General features: G+C 33.5%; 1 protein-coding gene across 20 annotated transcripts in view; it reads left to right on the plus strand.

Moving 5' to 3' along the window:
* Nucleotides 1–21990, plus strand: part of LOC126882335 (cytochrome P450 4C1-like) — a 389204-nt gene that overhangs the window by 236256 nt on the left and 130958 nt on the right. For 2 of the 20 annotated variants that reach the window (XM_050647219.1, XM_050647225.1), the window contains exon 2: nt 16868–17115. The exons of the other annotated variants lie outside the window; for them this stretch is intronic. In XM_050647219.1, the coding sequence (XP_050503176.1) occupies nt 16956–17115 (160 nt within the window). In that variant the 5' untranslated portion in view covers nt 16868–16955. The remainder of the gene's footprint in view (nt 1–16867; nt 17116–21990) is intronic. 20 annotated transcript variants of the gene reach the window in all.

The raw sequence follows: 21990 nt of genomic DNA on the forward strand, positions 1-21990 counted from the left end.
GAGAAGATAAGTATAACGTGAGATAATTTGGATTTTTTTTTAATAGTATAAAAAAGCACCCTGAGATTTTTTATTCATTTTTATGTATGATTTGCGACAATTAAATAATTAATCAAATAAATAATAATTAATATAAAATTAATAAGAAGCAGATCATAACAATATATTATAATAGTTCTAGAACTGGCAATAAATAGTTGAAATAAAATAATAAAGTAAAACAAACGATAGAATTCCGACAATTCAGTCAACTGTAACCTAAAAGCCAAAAATATTTGCTTCAATGCGGGAGACGTCTATTAGCGCCGCAGCGACGGGATGCAAATCCTCTCAGCCGCTCCGCAGTGAAAAGGTTAAAGGTACATCAAAAACAACACAAATTGAACTACTGGAGTGCATGTTAGATGTTTACCACGAGGAAATTAAGAAAGAAATTGAAAATTCTTCTTATGTTGCAGTGATTGCCGATGAAACCACAGACGTTGCTGGTGAATTTCAATTAGTTATAGTCTTTCGATATTTGTGTAAAGGACGACCAGTTGAGAGATTTTGGAGATTTTACGTGCCGGGCGGACATGATGTTAAGTCAATCGCTGAATGTATTTTAAATGTTTTAAATCCATTGTTAAAACATACTCCAAACAAATTAATCGCTCAAAGTTATGATGGCGCATCTGTTATGAGTGGTGGCTTAAATGGTGTGCAAAAAATTATTAAGGAGACATATCCTCTTACAAATTACGTTCACTGCTATGCACACCAAATGAATTTAATTATGACAAGTGCATGTTCCATCAATAAGCAGGCTAGGATATTTTTTTCTAATTTATCTGGTTTGTGCTCATTCTTTTCAACGTCCCCTCAAAAAACATAAATTTTGGATGAGGTGGTTAATCGCAGGTTGCCAAAATCTTCCCAAACACGTTAGAATTTTCAATCACGAAGTGTCATACTGTTCATGAAAATAGAAAAGACCTCATTGCAGTTATGGACATTATACAAAGTACTTCACGTGATTTGTCTTCCATTAATCAAGCAAATGGTTACAAATTAAAGCTCCAGGATAAAGATTTTGTATTTTGGCTATTTATTTTTAATAAAATTATGCCTCACGTAGAAATTATTTTTCGTCAATTGCAAAAAGTATGCACTGATTCTGTCAAAGTGAAAAAAGATTTGGAGAATTTTGCAGCAGCAATTCAAGGTATAAGGGAGCAAATGGACGTCATTATGGATAGTATTCAAGAAGAAATAAACACGTCACAGAGACAAACCGATAATGATGAACCAATAAAAAAAGGCGCGAATTGAAGAGGACAGGCCCAGCAGAAAACGGGAAGCCTTAGAGATATGCGATGCAGTTTTGTTGCAAATAAAACCAAGGTTTACCTTCTCCGGACATTTAGTTGCTTCTCATTTATTTATGTCAGAGAAGTTTTCTGCTTATAAGGATAAGTTCCCCGAATCATTTCTTAATGAAACATGCACACAATTTTTATTTTTAAACCAAATTTGACTTAAAACTGAATTACAAGTATTGTATCAGCGAGACGAATTAAGTACTACCTCTGGGGCTGTTCCGTTATCTGTTTTATTAAATGATGAAGGTTTAAAATGTACATTTGAAGAAACCGTTAAACTTTTAAGTATATTAATAACCATTCCCATGTCAACATCTGAAGCAGAACGTTGTTTTTCAATGCTAAAACGAATTAAGACATTCCTCAGAAATACCATGAAGGAAGAACGACTAAGTGCTTTAGGTATGCTGTCTACAGAAAGACATTTTGTAAATGGCATTGACAATTTTAATAATAAAGTCATTGAAAACTTTGCCTCCAAAAAAGAAAGAAGGATGGACTTCACATATCGTAAACTTTAAAAGTGATATTAAATAATTTTGTGCGTGTGTGTAAATAATAGAATAGTGTTATTTTTATAATTTTCTAAATAGGCTCTAGAGACCATATCGTAACAACAAACTTCAAGTACATCAGCAGTGGTAGGAAGAATGAAACATTGACAGCATAGGATTAAAGGACGTGGTGGTCGGATGAGTGTGAGAGACGGAAGCTGATGCGTGATGACGAGCGACTGAGAATCGGGCAAAAGAAGGACATCGGGGAGAAGTCATGCCCTAACGGGCGATTCCACCCTGATGCCCTAGTATGAGAGGGGTGGGGTTTAGCTGGTCCCGGCTACATCGGAGTTACGGAGGGCAGGGAGGTCCGATTTAGGGCCAAACTGGTCGACGTGACACTGATGAGGTTTCAGCTCAGGAACCCAGCACTCTTGGAAATGTTTACCTCAGACGTCTGTTTGCAGATTCCCCACCTAGTGATGAAAAAAACAAAAAAAAAGTACATCAGCAGTAAATACTGGTGGTAAGTTGAATTTATTTTATTGCTAATTACTTAATTTACGGAACTGTTTTGATAAATTTTGGTAAATTTTTTGGCGTCCAAAAAATAGTAAATATATAGATATAAGATAAAAATATCTGCGCCTATTTTTTTTTATTTATATTTTCTGCCCGGAAATTAGGTTGCTTATATTCAGCTGCCCGGATTCTGGCACTACCTTCCTAAAGTTATACGAGCCGCCACTGGGTAAATTTAGTTTCTTCTCTCAATAAATCAATTCCATCATCAGTACTCTGGACTCAAGCTAGGAAGTTATACAGAAAATCACCAACAAAATCAAAATCTTTTGAGGATGATTGGATAGAAGAGTTTTTTGACAAAATAGCCCCACCAACAGCAACATCTATGCCTAATGAATCTAAGAAAATCGATACTGACAAAAATCATTTTTTATTTCAACCTATTAGACTAACTGAACTAAGTTATACCTTAAATAATCGTCCTAGCACAAGTCCAGGCTATGACCATATTAAGTACCCTATGATTAATATGCTTCCTGCAATCGCTAAAGACCTTTTATTGGAAATATTTAATGAAGTCCTATATGCAGGTACGGAAGAATTTAAAGAAGTCATTGTCATTCCAATTTTAAAACCAAACAAAGATCCGAATCTGGCACAATCATACAGACCAATTTCACTTATGTCTTGTATTCTCAAAGTTTTAGAAAGGATACTGAAAGTAAGACTTGAATGGTGGATAAATGAGAAAAAACTATTTCCAAATTCTCAGTACGGCTACAGACAAGGATGTGGTACTATGGATGCCCTCGCTACTATTGTAACTCATATTCAAAATGCATATTCTCGAAATACATATGTACCAATGTTATGTTTGGATATTGAAGGTGCATATGACTGTGTTAATTTAGATATGCTAAAAGACAAAATGATTCATCGATTCGAAATACCTTCTCTTCTAGCTCAAAATATTGTCAATTTCTACAAAAACAGGAAAATATATATCAGGGTTGAAAATAATAAACTCATTGGACCACGTTTTAATAGCTCAGGTCTCCCACAGGGGTCAGTTTTAAGTCCTTTTCTATTTAATCTTTACACAGCTGATTTTCGTAATATTAGTATCGACAATATTTCGTTTAATATAATACAATATGCTGATGACTTTTGTATTTATACTGAATCTAAAAAATATAATGATGGCTTAAACACATTGGAAAATATCCATGAACATTGCCGTGAGTAGTTAAAAAAAATGGTTTTGAGTTAGCAAACAACAAGTCTAACATTTGTATATTCACTAGACACAATGTACCTCAAAGAGAACAAATACAATTAAATGATGATTACTTTCCTGTTTGTAAATCAGTAAAATATCTGGGTATGATTCTGGATACCGAATTGACCTGGAAACTGCACGTTGATTTTATGCTTGATAGATGCAGTAAAGCACTAAATTTTCTTAAATCAATTGCAAAAACTTGGTGGGGTGCAGATGTTGAAACATGTCTTTTATTTTATCGTTCATATATCAGATCTATTATAGATTATGGCTCAGTACTGTATGGATCGGCTAGTAAAAATATTTTAGGTCGCATAGATGTTTTTCTAAACACAGTATTGCGCTGTTGCATAGGTGCTATGAGATCTACCCCTATTGAACCACTCTATGTTGAAACAATGGAACCGCCGACTAAATTCAGAAGGGAATATCTCAGTCAAAAATTTCTTCTTAAGATCCGATGTTACAACACTTGTTTATATAAAGAAATTAGTACTTTAAATTATTTTGATTTAACAAATAAATATTGGGCTCACAAAAATTCGCCACCGTTATGTGACGCATTTCGAAACACTGCGGATAATAATACTGAACTTGCAGTTGCAAATAAAGTGGTAGATTTCGAAGATTTCTTTGAGTTACTAAATCAAGTAGATATTATACAACCCAGTTATCATGAGCACTCTTTATTAAACAGTATTGTTTTAAACAACTACCTTACAAATTGGTCAAAATCTGTTTGTATTTATACAGATGCATCCAAAAGTTCAAATGGTACTGGTTGTGCCTTTTATATTCCAGATAAATTTATAGAAAAAATGTTTAAACTGCCCTCAAATTTCTCCATTTTTACTGCCGAGGCTGCGGCGGTATATGAGGCTTTAATTTATTTCAAGTTGGCATCCTATAATTCCGCAGTAATTTTATCTGATTCATTATCTGTGCTTACTGCTATTCAAACACCTCACCTACCTTGTAGTACTTCTAATCCATACATTTTTTTAATTAAAAAAATCTTATTTGAAATTAATAAACACACCCCAAAAATAAAACTTATGTGGATCAAAGCACATTCAGGACTTACACATAATGAGCATGTAGACCAATTAGCTAAAAATTCCCTCATCCATGGAACAGTAACCAAATATCAGCCCTGCATTCTAGATGCTTTTGCTTGTTTAAGAACTGAACAGATGAAGAGCTGGAAAACACACTGGGAAAGGTACTGTAACATTTCAACAACACAATACAGTTTGATACAACCGATTATTCCAGAAAAACCTTGGTATAAGAATTTCACCCTCCCTCGCAAATACATATCCACTATAAGTAGAATTAGATTTGGACATGCATGTTATCCTGCACATTTATTTAAAATAAACATATTAGATTCGAATATTTGTCAAGAATGTGAGGTTAAAAGTGACTTGAACCACATATTTTTTGAATGCAAAAAGCATAAACACCTAACCAATCACCTAATTAAAAGAATTATAGACCAGAACATCCCACTCCCTGTAAATATTCTCTTTATTCTGTCACTGAATAAAAAGAAAATTTTTGACTGTTTGGTATCTTTCTTGTTGGATAGTAAAATATTATTGTAATTACTTATAAGTATTTGTAAAATATGTTTAAATAAATATAAAAAAAAATAAAAAGAAAAAAAAATTTAAAAAAAATTGATTAAAAAAAAAAATAAAAACATGAAACAAAAAAGAATAAAAAAAAATTAATAATTAAAAAAAAATATTAAAGAAAAAATCACTAAGAGGATTTAATCCTCCGCGGGGATGAACCGGGTTGACATCCTATCGTAGTGACAAAAAAAAACAGAACAAAAAACAAAACAAAAAAAAACTAAAATAAAATACAAAAAATAATGCATTTATTTTAATATTAAGATTAATATTTTTATTTGTAAAATGTATACACTATGTGTTCTTGATAAACATTAAGTAATATAATATATTTATATTTATTAACATAGTATGTACATTAGCTGTAATGAGTAGGTAAATAAGAAGTAAAAAATTGTAATAATATTATAATAACCAAGTTTCACTAATTGGCAATATCTTTAATACATTTACTTTTGATTGAGACTGGCTGACTGACCATAGTCCAAGCCAAAAAAGAAAAAAAAAATAATTTTACATACTTCTTATGATGTCACTGCCAAGTAACACATTCAAATATACCTTTTAATTTTTAATAATAATTTTGTCACTGTTATCATTGTAGGTCTTCATTATTATTATAATATCTTGCAGCAGAACCGTGGTAACAGCAATAATCTACCCTAATAACTTTATACACTGAGTTTATACACTCTACTACTTTAAATACTTCTGAGTGAGCTAGGTGTTGGTACGGTTTTGTTTAACTTTTCATTGAAACTGAAAAAACTGTGATTTATCTAATTTATATGTTACATTGACATAACTCGACTGTGATACTTGACTTTTTGATGTATTTTGTATGGAGCTACCTTAATATGTTTTGTCCTGATTGAATCTTTTTCTTTTTTCTTAAACTGTCCTACTTCTTTTTGAACTTTGAGTGGTCTTGTCCACCTCAGTAATTACTTATCAATATTATCGGTTATTGCTATTCTTCATTGTTTTTAAGCATTTCCTCGTCGTTTTAATACCGTACACATTTAATATTTTCATATTTATTTTTCCTCCGTTCATTCACCTTACAAATTTGAATCTGACGTTTAATCTTCTTCTTTTTTCTTTTCCTAGTCTGTGGGGTCTTCTAATTACAAAATTTACCACGTAACGACAAATTCATCCTTGAGTACTAATCTTGAGACATCCTTGATGTCATCGGTCATCTTTGACAGTAATTTGACATTTCACCGAAAAGTTCCTTGCACCTGATCTGTTCGCAAGATGGTTCCTCCCAACGTGGAAGTCATAAAAATCTTTCTAATAAATTTTTATATTCATATATAACTTAACGTCTAATACAGTACTTAAAACTTTAAATAATGAAGCCTATAGAACCTTAAATAATGTAATCTATTAGATTCTTCCTCCTTCTTGGTCTGGTAAGTTCTTTTGCTGAGGTGGGCGTTATCACCACATGCTTAAAATTTCCATTTTATATTGTAGGACAGTTTTCGTCTTTGCTCCTGTATTTTAAAGCTGATGATGGCTCGTGAAGAGCCGAGACGCGTCCTTTTATGACCTTTTATTAATATACATTTTTTGTGGTACCTCTTTGAGTTTTGTACTTCCATAAATTTAATATTTTAGTTTCGCATTTAATTAATAAAATTCAAATGTCCGCCTATGGTTTTTTTTTTCAAAAAGGTTGACGTTTTCAATTCTCTAGTAGTTTTTACGTTAACGTCAAGCTTTTTGACAAGTAATTATATGCGGAATTCTGAATTTTTGTTAATTAAATGCGAAACTACAATTTTATATTTATTTCATTTATTTATCAAAATTAGCTTAAACTCAAACAAAATTAGCATGACTGAATAGATATTTTGAATAACTTTCAAACGAGGTATCACTTGCCATAAGGTCCCATTTAAAATAATCGGTCACAGTGTAACGTCATCTGTCACTATTACGTCACCTGTCATGACCAGTTAAGAAGCTTACGTCCGTTTATTTCCTCCCTCCAAATTTCACTATTATAGGTATAATCGTTCAAAAGATACGAGGGGGGTACGGACTTTTGACTAGCACTGTATACCTAAATGTAGAAGAAAAAAAGTTATAACGAGAAATTTCAAAAATAATCGTAAAAAATAAAAAAAAATAATGTTTTTTATATCAGGTATTAAATAATATATAATATAATATTATATTGTATATACTATATATAATATAATATTATATAATATATAATATATCATATAATAATATAATTTTATTTTTATATTATATTATAAAAAATCGTTAAAAGTATAAAAATTTGAAAAACCATAATCTCTTAAAAAAAACTCGTACAACATTATACATTAGACCATTTTAAAGCTAATTGATTTCTATTTCTATTACGTGTACCATTGGATATACCTAAAGTTACGTAGAAAAAAGTTACAGAACAATATTTGCGAAATAACAAGGAAAATTGCCCAAAATTGCTGTGAGTAGCGAACTTTGAAAAATCATGTTTCGAAAACTATAAATCCTAATTACCTCTACTGAACAATATTTTAAAGAAGAGATATGTAGGTTTTTTTTCTGTAACGCAATGTATATACCTATATCCTCGTGGACAAAAGTTATGGGACAAAAAACAAAATTTATTTCTTTTGGGTTTCTTTGTGATTTTTCTTTTGAATATATTTTTGTAAAAAAAAGTGTCATTGACTTTAAGAAGTGATGTTTAGATAGGAAATTTAACCAGGAACAATTTTTATGTAGGTATGTTTGTACCAAAAGTGCATAGAACTCACCCTAATGGAACCTGAGCCAAGGAACTAATTCACACATTTCTCAAAAACGCGCCCCTTTAATTGGTAGCTCTCCGCGGTTTTTTCATATATAGATGTCCATTGACCATATGAAATAATAAAACCCGTTAACGTTTTAGTTCCTTTTAGCTATCTTATTTTGAATATAATCAATAGCCTAATGGTCACCGTTTCGCATCCAAATTTAAGTACAGGTCTGACGATGGATTTATTGATTTTGATCTTTGAACTTCTTGTAAGATTTTTTGATTTCATAAGCTTATCCTTTATATCATTTTAGGTCCCATTGGCCTTCCCTTATTTTCTTCCTATAGATTTAAAATAATTAAAAAGGTTGTGAGTTACCTGGATTATTCAACGTCACTTACACATCTTTTTTCATTATTTGCCTGGAGTAGTATATATTATTTTTTCTACAATCACTTGAAACAGAAGACTTTTTAGCTTGACAATGGCAATGAAAATTTGAGGTTTACTAAATATCGTTACTTTATCGCACTAGCGCGTTAACGTTTGAAAAACGCGCATCGTCCGTAGAAAAGATACCACCATACAATACAAACAGATTGAACATTCATACTCATAAACGCTCGTCGTCCGTATCAACCATAGATCCATACAATACAAACAAATTGAATATTCAAACTCATAAAGTTAATAATGATTTAAAAAAAGTTTTTATTTTATTAAGTGATTGTAGAAAAAATTTTGTATGCATTACAAGCAAAAAGTGGCATTATTGCTTTCGAGTAATTACCGCGCTCCGCTACACGTCGCGCGGTAACTATTACTCTCAAGCAATAATGTATCACTTTTCGCTCTTAACATATTAACTATTAATTTTTCCTAACGCTGTAAATTCCTAAATAGTTCAAAGACTGATAAAAAAAAACAGTAAAATCCTGTATAAAAGGTATATTTAAAAAACCCTCAAAAGGGCCACATCAAAATCACATAACTAGTTTTCGACTGGTTTACCAGTCATCATCAGTGCTTACGTGCAATGTACATGCTAACCACCAAGATAGTATTATAAAAAAATATGTGGGTCAAAGCCCAGTAAAAGTAGTCCGTCAAGGAAATATTGGTTTAAAATGCTACCTTAAGCCTGGATGTTTAAAATATTTTCTAATTTGCCCTAGGTAACATCTGAGATGTAGATATGACTTGTCCACATGTTGGAAGTGAGACGGCAAGACTGATAAGTTTTGTACACACTTGAATGAATGAAGAAAGTGAAAAAAAGAGAAGTATATTAAAGTATGTAAAAATATTTAATTTCCTTAGCTAAGCGCTTTCGACATATGTGTCATCATCAGAGCTAATGCTACAATAAAAAGTTAAACTCATGAGTAAAAAGATGTCTAAATACAAAGTTTTTTAACTTACGTCAAAGTATTTAAAAAAGTACCGGCTACTTCGGGTTGTAGGTGTTTGCATTACGAACATTATTCTGCTGTGCAACTCCGGATGATGAAATACACTCTGGACCAAAATTAACCGGCCATCTTAAAAATGGGTCATTTTTGATGTCTTATATCTCCTATACCTGTTGTCCGATTTAAGTGATTTTTTTTAATATGTTATAGCCTTAGCTGTAGCAATACACATACATAGCTGTAGCATAACATAGCTGTAGCATAACATAGCTGTAGCAATTTTGTTGGTAAACAGGTAAATTTTCGTTGTATACCGGCTGTACGAATCAAACTATGTTTTTTTCTTAAAGTTTGCATCACCCTGTGGAATATTGTAGCATTTGTAGGATACTGAAATTAAAACTTTACTATAGCCTCATGCTTTCTCAACATTTTGTTTTTTTATTGATTCGCTTGTGTTGGATAATAAAAAAGTTATATGTTTTAACAACTAGACATGTGTTTTATCAATACAGGCTGTGTTTAAAAAAATTTGTCAAAGTTTAAGGGTAATTCTGCATGAAAAAATAATGGCAGTTTGTTTTATAAACTTTCTGAGATAGGGGGTGTTGAAAATTTTCTGACAAACTGACGATTTATTTATTGCTTTAAAACCGGTGGAGATATGCAAATACAATTTGGTGAGTTTTATGACGTAGTTATTGCATATTTTTTGACATACAATTAAGAATTTAATAGTCACCATTGGCGCACATACGGAGAATATGAGCAATCATAATACCCGTATGCGCGCCAATGATGAATATTAAATGCTAAACTGTATGCCAAAAAATGTGTAATAACTTCGTCTTAAAACCCACCAAATTTCATGTGCATGTCTCAACCGGTTTTAAAGTAATAAATAAACTCACCGACAAAATTAACCGCCCACCTTGTATTTCTTTTAATTTGCAGAAATTGTTAACCTTCGACCACATTTTATGAACGATACGGTAAAAACTACCTCCGCGGGAGAGAAAAAATAATCTTTTTGAAAAAAAATTGTTTGTTACAGCAAAAATCTAATGAACAAAATTTTAGAAAAATTTCAAATTAACAATATTTTGGAAATCAAAGTTTAATTGAAAAAAAAAATTGGGTATCAATAACGGGTGTTGCCGCCTCTAGCCCTTAGGACTTCTTGGAGCCGGTTTGGCAATCCATTCATGATATCCCGGATATCAGATTGGGGGATATTGTGCCACTCCTCTACCGCAGCTGTCTTAAGCTCTTCAAATGATGCAGGGGCTGGTACTCTCGCTCTTACTCGTCTTTTGAGGTTGTCCTAGATATGCTCAATTGGGTTAAGATCGGGACTGTGTGCTGGCCATGGTAAAACTTGAATCCCGACCTCATTAAGGTACTCACGGGTAGATCTGGCTGTATGGCAACGTGCATTGTCATGCATTAGTCTGGAGTTATCACCAATGAATGGTGCAAAAGGCATAACATGGTCTTGGAGAACTTCTTGCACGTATACTTGAGCATTCACACTGCCTCTACCGAACACAACAAGGGAGCAGTGGTGGTGCGCGAGCTGGACGGAAAGTTTATTTCTGACAGTCTTGTTTTAATCGTTTGTCTACTCACACTAACGTTTCTCACCTCAAGAAGAGACCTGCGAGCTTCAGAAGATGTGCAAAAGCAAATTCTCAATACTTTGGTGACAATGAAGCGGTCATCTCGAACTGAAGTGCATCGTTGTCGGCCTTGACGTGGCCTGCGGTTGTATGATCCTGTCTCCCGAAATCGTCTAATGGCATCTTGTACCGTAGTTCTGGGTACATCGAATGTACGAGCGATATGACGTTGACTGTAACCAGCATCAACTAAAGCCACTGCCCTAGCAGCATCAGTTGGAACGAGTGGCATTTTTCAAATCACAAACAATAAAAAATCACTAAAATTTCAACTTAAACAATATTCGCTAACAATTATATAAAATTACAGGGATTGTTCAAGAATTTTTGTTAACACGGAAACAGATTTTGCAACAATGTCATAAAACGTATGTCAAAAATCTTTCGATGACACAAATTTAGGACACAAACTGTCACAGGTAATGTAAAAAAAAAAACAATAATAAAGGTAGTGGGGTTAATTTTGGTGGTGAGTTAAATCATCTGTATTGATGAAAAACATGGCTAGTTGTTAACCCAAGTAGCAATTTGTGGACGCGACAACGTTGTCTACCGCGTGGCAACGTTCTGTTACAACGTTGTTATTGCCTAGAAGACGACCCTATTCTGCACTAATTTGGTGGACGATTTTTGAGTTGTCTTGACGTTGCCTAGACAACCTCCTATGTTTAAGCAACATCGTTTCGTAAGCGTTGCATAAGACAACTGAAGCGACTATAAAAAGCACCTGCGGGTGCAATAGTTGCTCAAGGAATCAGACTGTTGTGTTTTTTTACCTATATTTTTAACACCTGTATGGTGAATGCGAAAACCAAAAAGTAAACTATTTTGACATCGTATTAGGTATTTAAATTTATATAAATACAAAAAGGACTTATTACCTGATGTGAAATTTATAAACGTATCTCAGATTACCGTCAAATATGGATATTTCACCTTTAAAAAACACGCGCGCTCCTTTTTTATGACAAAATTCCTATTTTTGACAAGAAATATGCAAATTTAAAAAAATTAAATTTTAAAATAAAGGTCAAAATTTATGTTAAAGATGTTCTGTATAAATTTAATGTATTGATGGTGCCTTTAAAGGTATCAGAAAATGCCTGCATTTTTATATTCTGTGTTTTCATTTTCTTTACATCCCAAAAGTCTCAAGTAAAACTAAAATGGCGCATTAAACAATATTACCAGTATTACTAAAAAAATACCTTATTACCAACCATAGACGGATAAGACAACTTAGAAGTCCAATCGCCAACCAAACCCGGCCGCGCCGACTATCCCAACCTTTTTAGAACGCACCCTCTTATTGGGTGACAGAGGTCATGTGACCAGTGTCAAAAGTGCAGCAAAGTGTAGCTCCTTAACAGTGTTGCCACATTTAGTAGATTTCTACTTTTTTGGTAGATTTTTGATATTTTTTAAAAAATTCTAGTAGGTAATATTTTTTAGTAGATTTTTATTATATTTCAACATATTGTTATGACTAAAATAAAATTTGTTTTTAATAGTATTTACCCCATTTCTAAATTAATTTTCAGACATTTTGTTACAATTTCCCAATGTCATTACCGAAAATAAGATTCAGGACGTAGATGATTAATATTACAGAGAAATGAAACTGGAAATGTGGATTCTCGTGTAACAAACTTGCAGATTTCAAGTAACAATGCAAGCAGTATTTCAGGTGTTATTGAAGAGTTCTGGCATTCGGTGAGCCTATTAGAAGCTAACGATGGAAAACTAAAATATCTAAGCATATATGTAACTTTGCAAAACAAAAAATGTTGTGTTTACGTGTTTCTAATGTAAAATGCCAAACAATTGTTTGAAGAATTTGATCCAGACATGCAGATGTTAAAATCAGTGGATGGCAAAATATGCTAGTTGTTAAATGTACCTATTCATTTTTTTTCGAATCATGAGGAAACTATAATAAGTATTTTTGAAAAATTTAAACGCAGAATGAAAGAATGCATTATTTAAAAAAACCAAAACGTTTCTTTTAAATGAGTTATTTGGAATTAAAAGTCACACTAATTTTTTTCTTTTTTTCACCCCTGTAACTTATTAAAATGAACATTATAGAAGTTTTCAGGGACTTTTTGTTCTCGGTAATAACGTAATTTTTCTTTCTGCGTTTAAATTTTTCAAAAATACTTATTAGTGTTCTCAGGATTCGCAAAAAGTGAAAACATTTAAACTACATTGAACATTTTAACAGGCGACATTTTGCACCTATCACCTTAAGTTAGCTGTTGTTTTCATTATAAAAAATCCCAAATATATCCCAAAAATCCTTAAGTATATTTTAGTTTGTGATTTAGTAGATTTTAGCTAAAAAATGGTAATTACCAGTAGTTGGTGGTTTGGAATAATTAGGTTTCCAATTTTTGGAATTCTTCTTGGGACATTTAGGACGGATATGCATATTACTACTGTATATACTGTATTTACATGGCCTAAAAAGAATCTACTGATTTTGTGAAAGCAAAACTGCTGAAAGAGTAAAAACTGACCTGGCACCCCTGTCTATCAAAGCTGATACAAAGGTTACGGTTATCAAATCTACTGGTAAAACAATGAACAATGGAATGGAAACCAGCTATTAAAAAAACAAATAAACAGGTTGTTAAATAAATCGAAAATTTCCAGCAAAATAAAATATATTCCCATAAGAAAAAAAATAAGGGTATAAAGTAAATTCTTTTTCTCCTTCTGAAGTTGCCGCAAACGTGTCACACACCTAGAACAACACCTAGGGTCGTGACAGACAACTACAGAGTCGGCCAGAAAACCCAAATCGGCCAGGGCGTAAATTAGTTTACCATTATAACGTTTTTAAGTCGTTGCGATTGTTGAAAAAACTGAACTGTGATATGTAGTTGTCACAATGGTAATAAAAAAGTTGCCCGTATAATTAAAGTTATTACTTAACGTTGTAACATCGTAATGTCAGTCGGGGTAGGGGACGTTGGCCGAAACAACTGAAAATGCTCTCGGGTAACGTTATATACTGTTTGTACTGTTATATATTTGTTTGTACTGACAACCAATGCGTCGAAAAATTGCTACTTGGGAAACTACCTAACTTTTTTATTAGCCAACATAAGCGAAGGAATCAAAAAACAGAATGTTGAGAAGACATGAGGCTATAGTTAGGTTTTAATTTCAATATTTTATAAATGCTAGAATATTTCACAGGGTGATGCAAACTTTAAGAAAAAAAACACAGTTTAATTAGTAGACCCGGTATACAATGAAAATTTACCTGTTTAGCAACAATATTATTATAACGCTATTTTCAAGGAATAAGGCTATACCATACTGAAAAAATCACTTAAATCGGACAACAGGTTTACGAGATATAAGACATCAAAAATGATCCATTTTTAAGGTGGCCGGTTAATTTTGGTCCAGAGTGTATTATTTTTCTTTGATTACTTGATTTTAATTAAAATAATAAAACAGTAAGAACAACCACTTAGACGTTACAAACATATATATTTTGGTCATGGTACGGTATCAGCGAACCATTTTTAAGTGATGCGAGCAGTTGACTGACAGTGATTGATTAGACGTTTAATTTTAAATGTTTCATCTGTCCGGTGTTGACATCTGACAGCTGACGTTACAAATGAAAATTATTGAAAAATTATTTTAAAAGGATAATTGAAAAATTGATGTAAAGAAAATGTACCTTAGATGTCTGTACAATTACAATAATAATTTAATTGTCTAAAAGTATCTATTAAACAGATGACTTAGTGGCTTAAGTCATATATATTTATATATACACTGTGTCATGACAAAAGGAAGAAGATAGTTGTATATTTTGTCTTTACTACCTTTAGGGCTGTCTTAGATGAAGATCTAAGACATCATTCATCTAAGACAACGCTAAAGGTAGTAAAGACAAAATATACAACTATCTTCTTCCTTTTGTCATGACACAGTGTATATATTATGTCTTAAGCCACTAAGTCATCTGTTTAATAGATACTTTTAGACAATTAAATTATTATTGTAATTGTACAGACATCTAACGTACATTTTCTTTACATGAATTATTCAATTATCCTTTTAAAAAAATTTTTCAATAATTTTCATTTGTAACGTCAGCTGTCAGATGTCAACACCGGACAGATGAAACATTTAAAATCCAACGTCTAATCAATCACTGTCAGTCAACTGCTTGCATCACTTAAAAATGGTTCGGTGATACCGTACCATGACCAAAATTTATATGTTTGTAACGTCTAAGTGGTTGTTCTTACTGTTTTATTATTTTAATTAAAATCAAGTAATCAAAGAAAAATAATATTTCATCATCCGGAGTTGCACAGCAGACCAATGTTCGTAATGCGAACACCTACAACCCGAAGCAGCCGGTACTTTTTTATATACTTTGACGTAAGTTAAAAAACTTTGTATTTAGACATCTTTTTACTCATTAGTTTAACTTTATATTGTAGCATTAGCTCTGATGATGACACATATTTATGTCGAAAGCGCTTAGCTAAGGAAATTAAATATTTTTACACACTTTAATATACTTCTCTTTTTTTCACTTTCTTAATTCCTAAATGTGGTAAATCAAACCAAACGTTGAAATATAATAATAACAGTCATAATTTAAAAAAATTCTGAGTAGAACTCGTCTGGTCCTGCGGCTTTTCCCTCTTTAATGTTGTTTATAGCAGCTTCTACTTCCGCTTCGAGAATAGGTGGTCCGGTATCGTCATTTTTATTTTGTGTGATGGTGACATTCCTATCGTCTTCAAATGTTGTTGTCACATAGCTCATTCATGTTGTTTTTGTTTCTTCAATATCAACTATTGGATTTCCTTGAGCATCTGTTAAGTGTCCCGGCCTTTTTGATTTATAGATGCCTGCTGCTTCTTTGATCTTTTTGTGGAGGTTGAAGGAATCGTGTTTACGTTCCAATATCTCGATTTCTTCACACTGTTCTTACAAATTTCTGTTTTTAGCTTCTCTGGCAGCTTTTTTCATCTCTTTGTCTGGAAATTGATATGCAACGTAGTCTTTCCGCTTGGATTCTCTTCTTCTGTCCATCATCTGTAATATACCGTCGGTCATCCATGGTTTTTCTTTTCTGTCTTTTTCGGTCACAGGTATTGGTCTAATATTTCCTTCCCAATGTTTTCTAAGTGGTTTATTTCTGTGTCAACATTATTAACTACTTCTGACTTAGATATGTTGTTCTTCAGATATTCCCGTACTTCTTGCTTTATGTCATCATCTCTTAGTTGTTTGAGATCGTATCTTATAGGATTAGGTTTGTGGATTTTTTTAAATTTCAGACGAAACTTACCGACTAGTGGGTTATGGTCTGACTTAATATCTGCACCAGGGTAGGTTTTCACTGATGTTATTGAGTTTTTGAATCTTTTATTTATTAAAATATAGTCAATCTGGTTTCTTATGAGATTATCTGGCGTGTCACCGGGCCAGTGTTACGTTTCAACCGCCTCTTATTACCTCTGGTTTAACCCAAGGTACTCATTTTATTCAGGCTGAGTCGACCTGGTACCTATAAACATTTTAAAAATGTCTAAATATTCTCGTCGGTGCTGCGTTTCGAACCCCGGCCTACCTACGAGGAAGTCAGACATGCTGCCGCCTAAGCTATCCGGGCCCACGTTCAAATATACATATTTATATTTCTGTTTACTTTTTTAGATTTTTCCATCGTATTAACTGAAACTACGGGAAAACCTAAAAAATTTCAATCCAATTTGTAGAAAAAAGCTTACAAAATATTATCAGTATGTACTTACTTGTACTATGTGGAGTTGTTATTTTAATATGGTATTTACAATTTTTATGGCAAAATAGGCGTTTGTACTGGTACTCTTACAAAACACCAGGTCCCATTGGCCTTCCATTTATTGGTATAGCTTACAAATTCCTAACACGAGATATAAGTGGTAAGTTAAAAACTTTAAATATCTATCCAACAGTAACTCACTGAAACACTTTCATTTTTAATACTTGCACAAAATTTATTATAAGTTTATACCACGACACCGGTTTTGGCAGAGGACCTTTCTCAAGTAATATACGTATTTTACAGTGTGTCTGCACTAACCCTTTCGCCACTGCGGGGAACTATAGTTCCCGGCCGCTAGTTCAGGTTTATTGATGGCTATAAATATATCCGCTTTGACGTAAAAATGAAATATTTCAGTAATTGATAGTCTACCGTCGACAATCGGCAACACTGGTGTCTGAGTTATTATTTATAAAATTGCAAGAATCCGTTACTTATTTCAATTAAAATAAAGGAATAAAGCGTGCAGACGTTTATACTATTTCAAGTAAGTAAAATAAAATTAATAGTTATTAAAATGTAAGGTGTTTTAGCAAACAATATTCTAGTGGGATCGTTTGTTCCCTATCGTAATTTTATAGTAATAAACGTTTTCTCTTTCAGACGTGCGACGAAACCGGAATCTTAGTGCAAAAGAGTTAGAAGAAGCTGTAAATAATATAACTGACTCAGAAGAGGAACCACTTTCAGCATCTGATGAGTCCGACTCTATTCCTGGAGACAGCGAAGATGAAAGTGAAGGAGGAATCCAAATGAGCAACGAAGAGGAAGAAGGTAACAGCAGTACTGAAGAAGCAGATATAAGCAGCGATGACGAATGTCATTCCATTAATGAAATAAAACGGTAATAACGGGAGTGGCGAAGCTACTGATGTGAGTCCCAATGTAAACACGCATGTTGTATCTGATTCATTGGTAAATGATAAAGGCGTAATGGCCGTTAGATGGCAGGACACTAAAGAAGTTTTACTTTTATCAAACTGCCACTCACCATCTCTATCACAGATTGAAAGAAAACTAAAACAGGCGAAAAATGTACTTTTGATTGCCCTGAAGCTGTAGTATTTTACAATAAATATATGGGAGGGGTTAATTTGGCTGATCAAAAGATGGCAATAAATGATTTAGACAGAAAATCTACTAATTGGTGGCGTAAAGTTTTCTACAAATTGTTAGTGTCATCTGTAATCAATTCATGGAGCATGTTTTCTAAAATTCAGAATAAAAAGGAGAAAGTTCCTTTTCTTCATTATTTAGTACCTGTATAGTCGGAGAGATAGAAGCGGATTTTGTGCGTGATAAGTAATATGGAAAAACTATACGGGGATATGTTGAATTAGTTGTGTACACGACTTTCACCAACGGTCGGAAACCAGAGTTGGGGCCGAGGGTAGTTATAAGGGGTCAAAGTCGCGGATTTTATTATTTTTTTTATGACGCTCATGATCGAGATAGTGCACCAAAATTTGGGAATTAGTAGGTCATGACGTAACTAAGTAAAATCTCTAGGGGCGGAACGCTGCGTGGCCGACAGAGGGGTGGGGGTAAGGGTGAATATAAAAATTATAAAGGGTTTTTTGCGACGGTCGTGAACGAGATAGTGGACCAAAATTTGGGAATAAGTAGATCATGACATTACTAAGTAAAATTCCCAGAGCCGGAAACCAGAGTTGGTGTTGAGGGTAGTTATAAGGGGTCAAAATCTCCGTTTTTATTATTTTTTTTTTGTGACGCTCATGATCGAGAGAGTGCACCAAAATTTGGGAATAAGTAGATCATGACGTAACGAAGTAAAATCTCCAAGGGTAGCACGCTGCGTGGCCGACAAAGGGGTGGGGCAGGGGTGAATACAAAAAAAATAAGGGGTTTTTTTGCGACGTTCCTGATTGAGAGAGTACACCAAAATTTGGGAATAAGTAGACCATGACATAACTAAGTAAAATCCTCAGAGCCGGAAACCAGAGTTGGGCATGAGGGTAGTTATAAGGGGTTAAAATCGCCGTTTTTATTATTTTTTTTTCTGACGCCCATGATCGATATAGTGCACCAAAATTTGGGAATAAGTAGGTCATGAGGTAACTAAGTACAATCTCTAGGGGTGGAATGCTGCGTGGCCGGCAAAGGGGTGGGAGTAGATGTGAATATAAAAAATACAAGGGGTTTTTTGCGACGTGCTAGATTGAGATAGTGCACCAAAATTTGGGAATAAGTAGACCATGACTTACCTAATTAAAATCCCCAGAGCCGGAAACCAGAGTTGGGGATGAGGGTCTTTTTAAAGGGTCAAAGTCGCAGTGTGTATTATTTTTTTTGTGACCCGGCACAACATTTGTCCACCACGCAGCGATCCGCCCCTGGAGATTTTACTTAGTAATGTCATGATCTACTTATTCCCAAATTTTGGTGCACTATCTCGATCACTAACGGCAAAAAAAACCCCCATATATTTTTATACTCACCCCTGCCTACCACCCCTTTGTACCCAAAGCAGCGTTCCGCCCCTGAAGATTTTACTTAGTTACGTCATAACCTACTTATTCCCAAATTTTGGTGCACTAGCTCCATCATGAGCGCCACAAAAAAAAAATAATAAAAACCGCGACTTTTACCCCCTATAACTACCCTCGTTCGCCACTCTGGTTTCCGCCTCTGGGGATATTATTTAGTTATGTCATGGTCTACTTATTCCCAAATTTTGGTGCACTATCTCAATCACGAACGTCGCAAAAAACCCCTTACATTTCTTTATATTCACCCCTGCCCCACCCCTTTTTCGGCCACGCAGCGTTCCACTCCTGGAGATTTTATTTAGTTACGTCATGACCTACTTATTCCCAAATTTTGGCGCGCTATCTCGATCATGAGCGTCACAAAAAAAAATAATAAAAAACGGAAATTTGACCCCTTAAAACTACCTTCCTTCCCCATTCTGGTTTCCGGCTCTGGGGATTTTAATTATCTATGTCATGGTCTACTTATACCCAAATTTTGGTGCACTATCTCAATCACGAACGTCGCAAAAATCCCCTTATATTTTTTATTTTCACCCCTACCCCCACCCCTTTGTCGGCCACGCAGCGTTGAGCCACTAGAGATTTTACTTAGGTACGTCATGACCTACTTATTCCCAAATTTTCGTGCACTATCTCGATCATGAGCGTCATAAAAAAAATAATAAATTCCGGGACTTTGACCCCTTATAACTACCCTCGGCCCCAACTCTGGTTTCCGGCCGTTGGTGAAAGTCATGCACACAACTAATTCAACATATCCCCGTATAGTTTTTCCATATTACTTGTCACGCACAAAATCCGCTCCCAGCTCTTAGACTAGTAGCTGAGCAGTTGATAAGTTTGGGGAGATACAAAGACAAAATTAAAATAAGAGTCTCTGGTCGCCCAGGTAGGCACACAAAAAACAAAAAATTATGACAAATATTGAAGATCACCTTCCAAAACAAACTAGCAGTAAAAGATGTTTTAGTTGTTCTCAAAAGAAGAAGGAAAGCCGTACAAAAACTTTATGTGTTGGATGCAATGTCCCGTTGAGCAAAAAGTGTTTTTTTACATTCCAGTCATACGTGAATTAAATTCACGAGGGTTTAGTATCAAACAACGTTAACTACAAAAACATAAAGTGGCATAAAATGCAAAAAACTGTTTTGAAACGTAATATCGGCCAACAAATTTGTGATTACGGAGGCAAAATACATTACAATAAAAATCTGTAAATTTATATAGTTTTATTATGGTTTCTTTGACATATTATAAAAATTATTACAGGTTACTGTTATTCTACAGAGAAAAAAATAGATTTTTTTCTAACAATGACCTGATAACGCTTTTTGATATTACCGATATATATTTTTTGTACCGTTAACTTCGCACCTGACAATAATGGTTTTACTACAGGGTTAGTACTGCTGGGTGAAAATGTAAAAATGTAATTTCCCTAAAATGTTGCGAAAATTTACCTGATATTTACCCTTTTTTCAGGATATCTAGTTTGACTTTAATTTAAATTAGCTGATACTTTTAAAATTTTCAGCATATCCAATGCAGCACTAAGCCTGTGTTATTAAAAATGTTATAAGTGCATTTAAATAAAAAACTTTATTTTAGAATAACATATAAATATTAAACTTATAAAAAAAGTCTAAATACTTACACTATCTTTAAACGTCTTCATCTTCTGAAACATTTTCATTATGATCATCACCCCTTCCTTGAAGATTCTAGGAACACTTAAACACTTCCTTGACACTTCTAGTAAAAGAAATTGTTCTTTAATTTTTGCTCACAGAGTTCTACTAAACCTTTTAACTTTTTATTATAAATCGTTAACGGCTTGTCGTATTTTCTTCTTGGCACAAGTGTGTTAATTGAAAATGTTCGAAGTTGCCTCCTCTGTATTTTAAATTTTGTAAAGTTGTGAATAACTGTGTGCAGTGTCTTCTTTTATAATATGCATATTGTAGCCAAACTATGTTCAACCATTTGACATTTCCTTCCATGTCAGTTTTTTATTTTTAATCATTTGAATTTGAAGTTCTTTAAAATCCAAAATGTCTTCCTGATCTATTTCAGCTACTTCGTATTTTGATTTCTTCAAAGCCATTTTAATCACTGTACATATACCATCCCGATGGATCATAAATTTCCAAGCCTTTACTCGCGTTTTCGATGTGGGCATGGACCATATCACATTCCATTTGAGAATGACCGGGCCCAAAAAATAACTGGTCGATTTTTGAAATATTTAGTGTTTCAACAGTAAACAGAAACATTGCGGAAACAATTGAATTTCTATTTTGGCCCGAACAAGTTTCAGATATAAAAGCGAAGTCTTTCCCAGTAACTTCACTTTTCATTGTATTTGTAAGGCAAGAGGCTACCTCAGAAGATCCACGACCCGCTAGTGCTTCGTGTCATACAAAGTTTTGTGCTACGACTGGACATTTTTCTGTTAAACA

Source organism: Diabrotica virgifera, chromosome 3 (genome assembly GCF_917563875.1).
Source record: "Diabrotica virgifera virgifera chromosome 3, PGI_DIABVI_V3a".
NCBI classification, from domain to species: Eukaryota; Metazoa; Arthropoda; class Insecta; order Coleoptera; family Chrysomelidae; genus Diabrotica; species Diabrotica virgifera.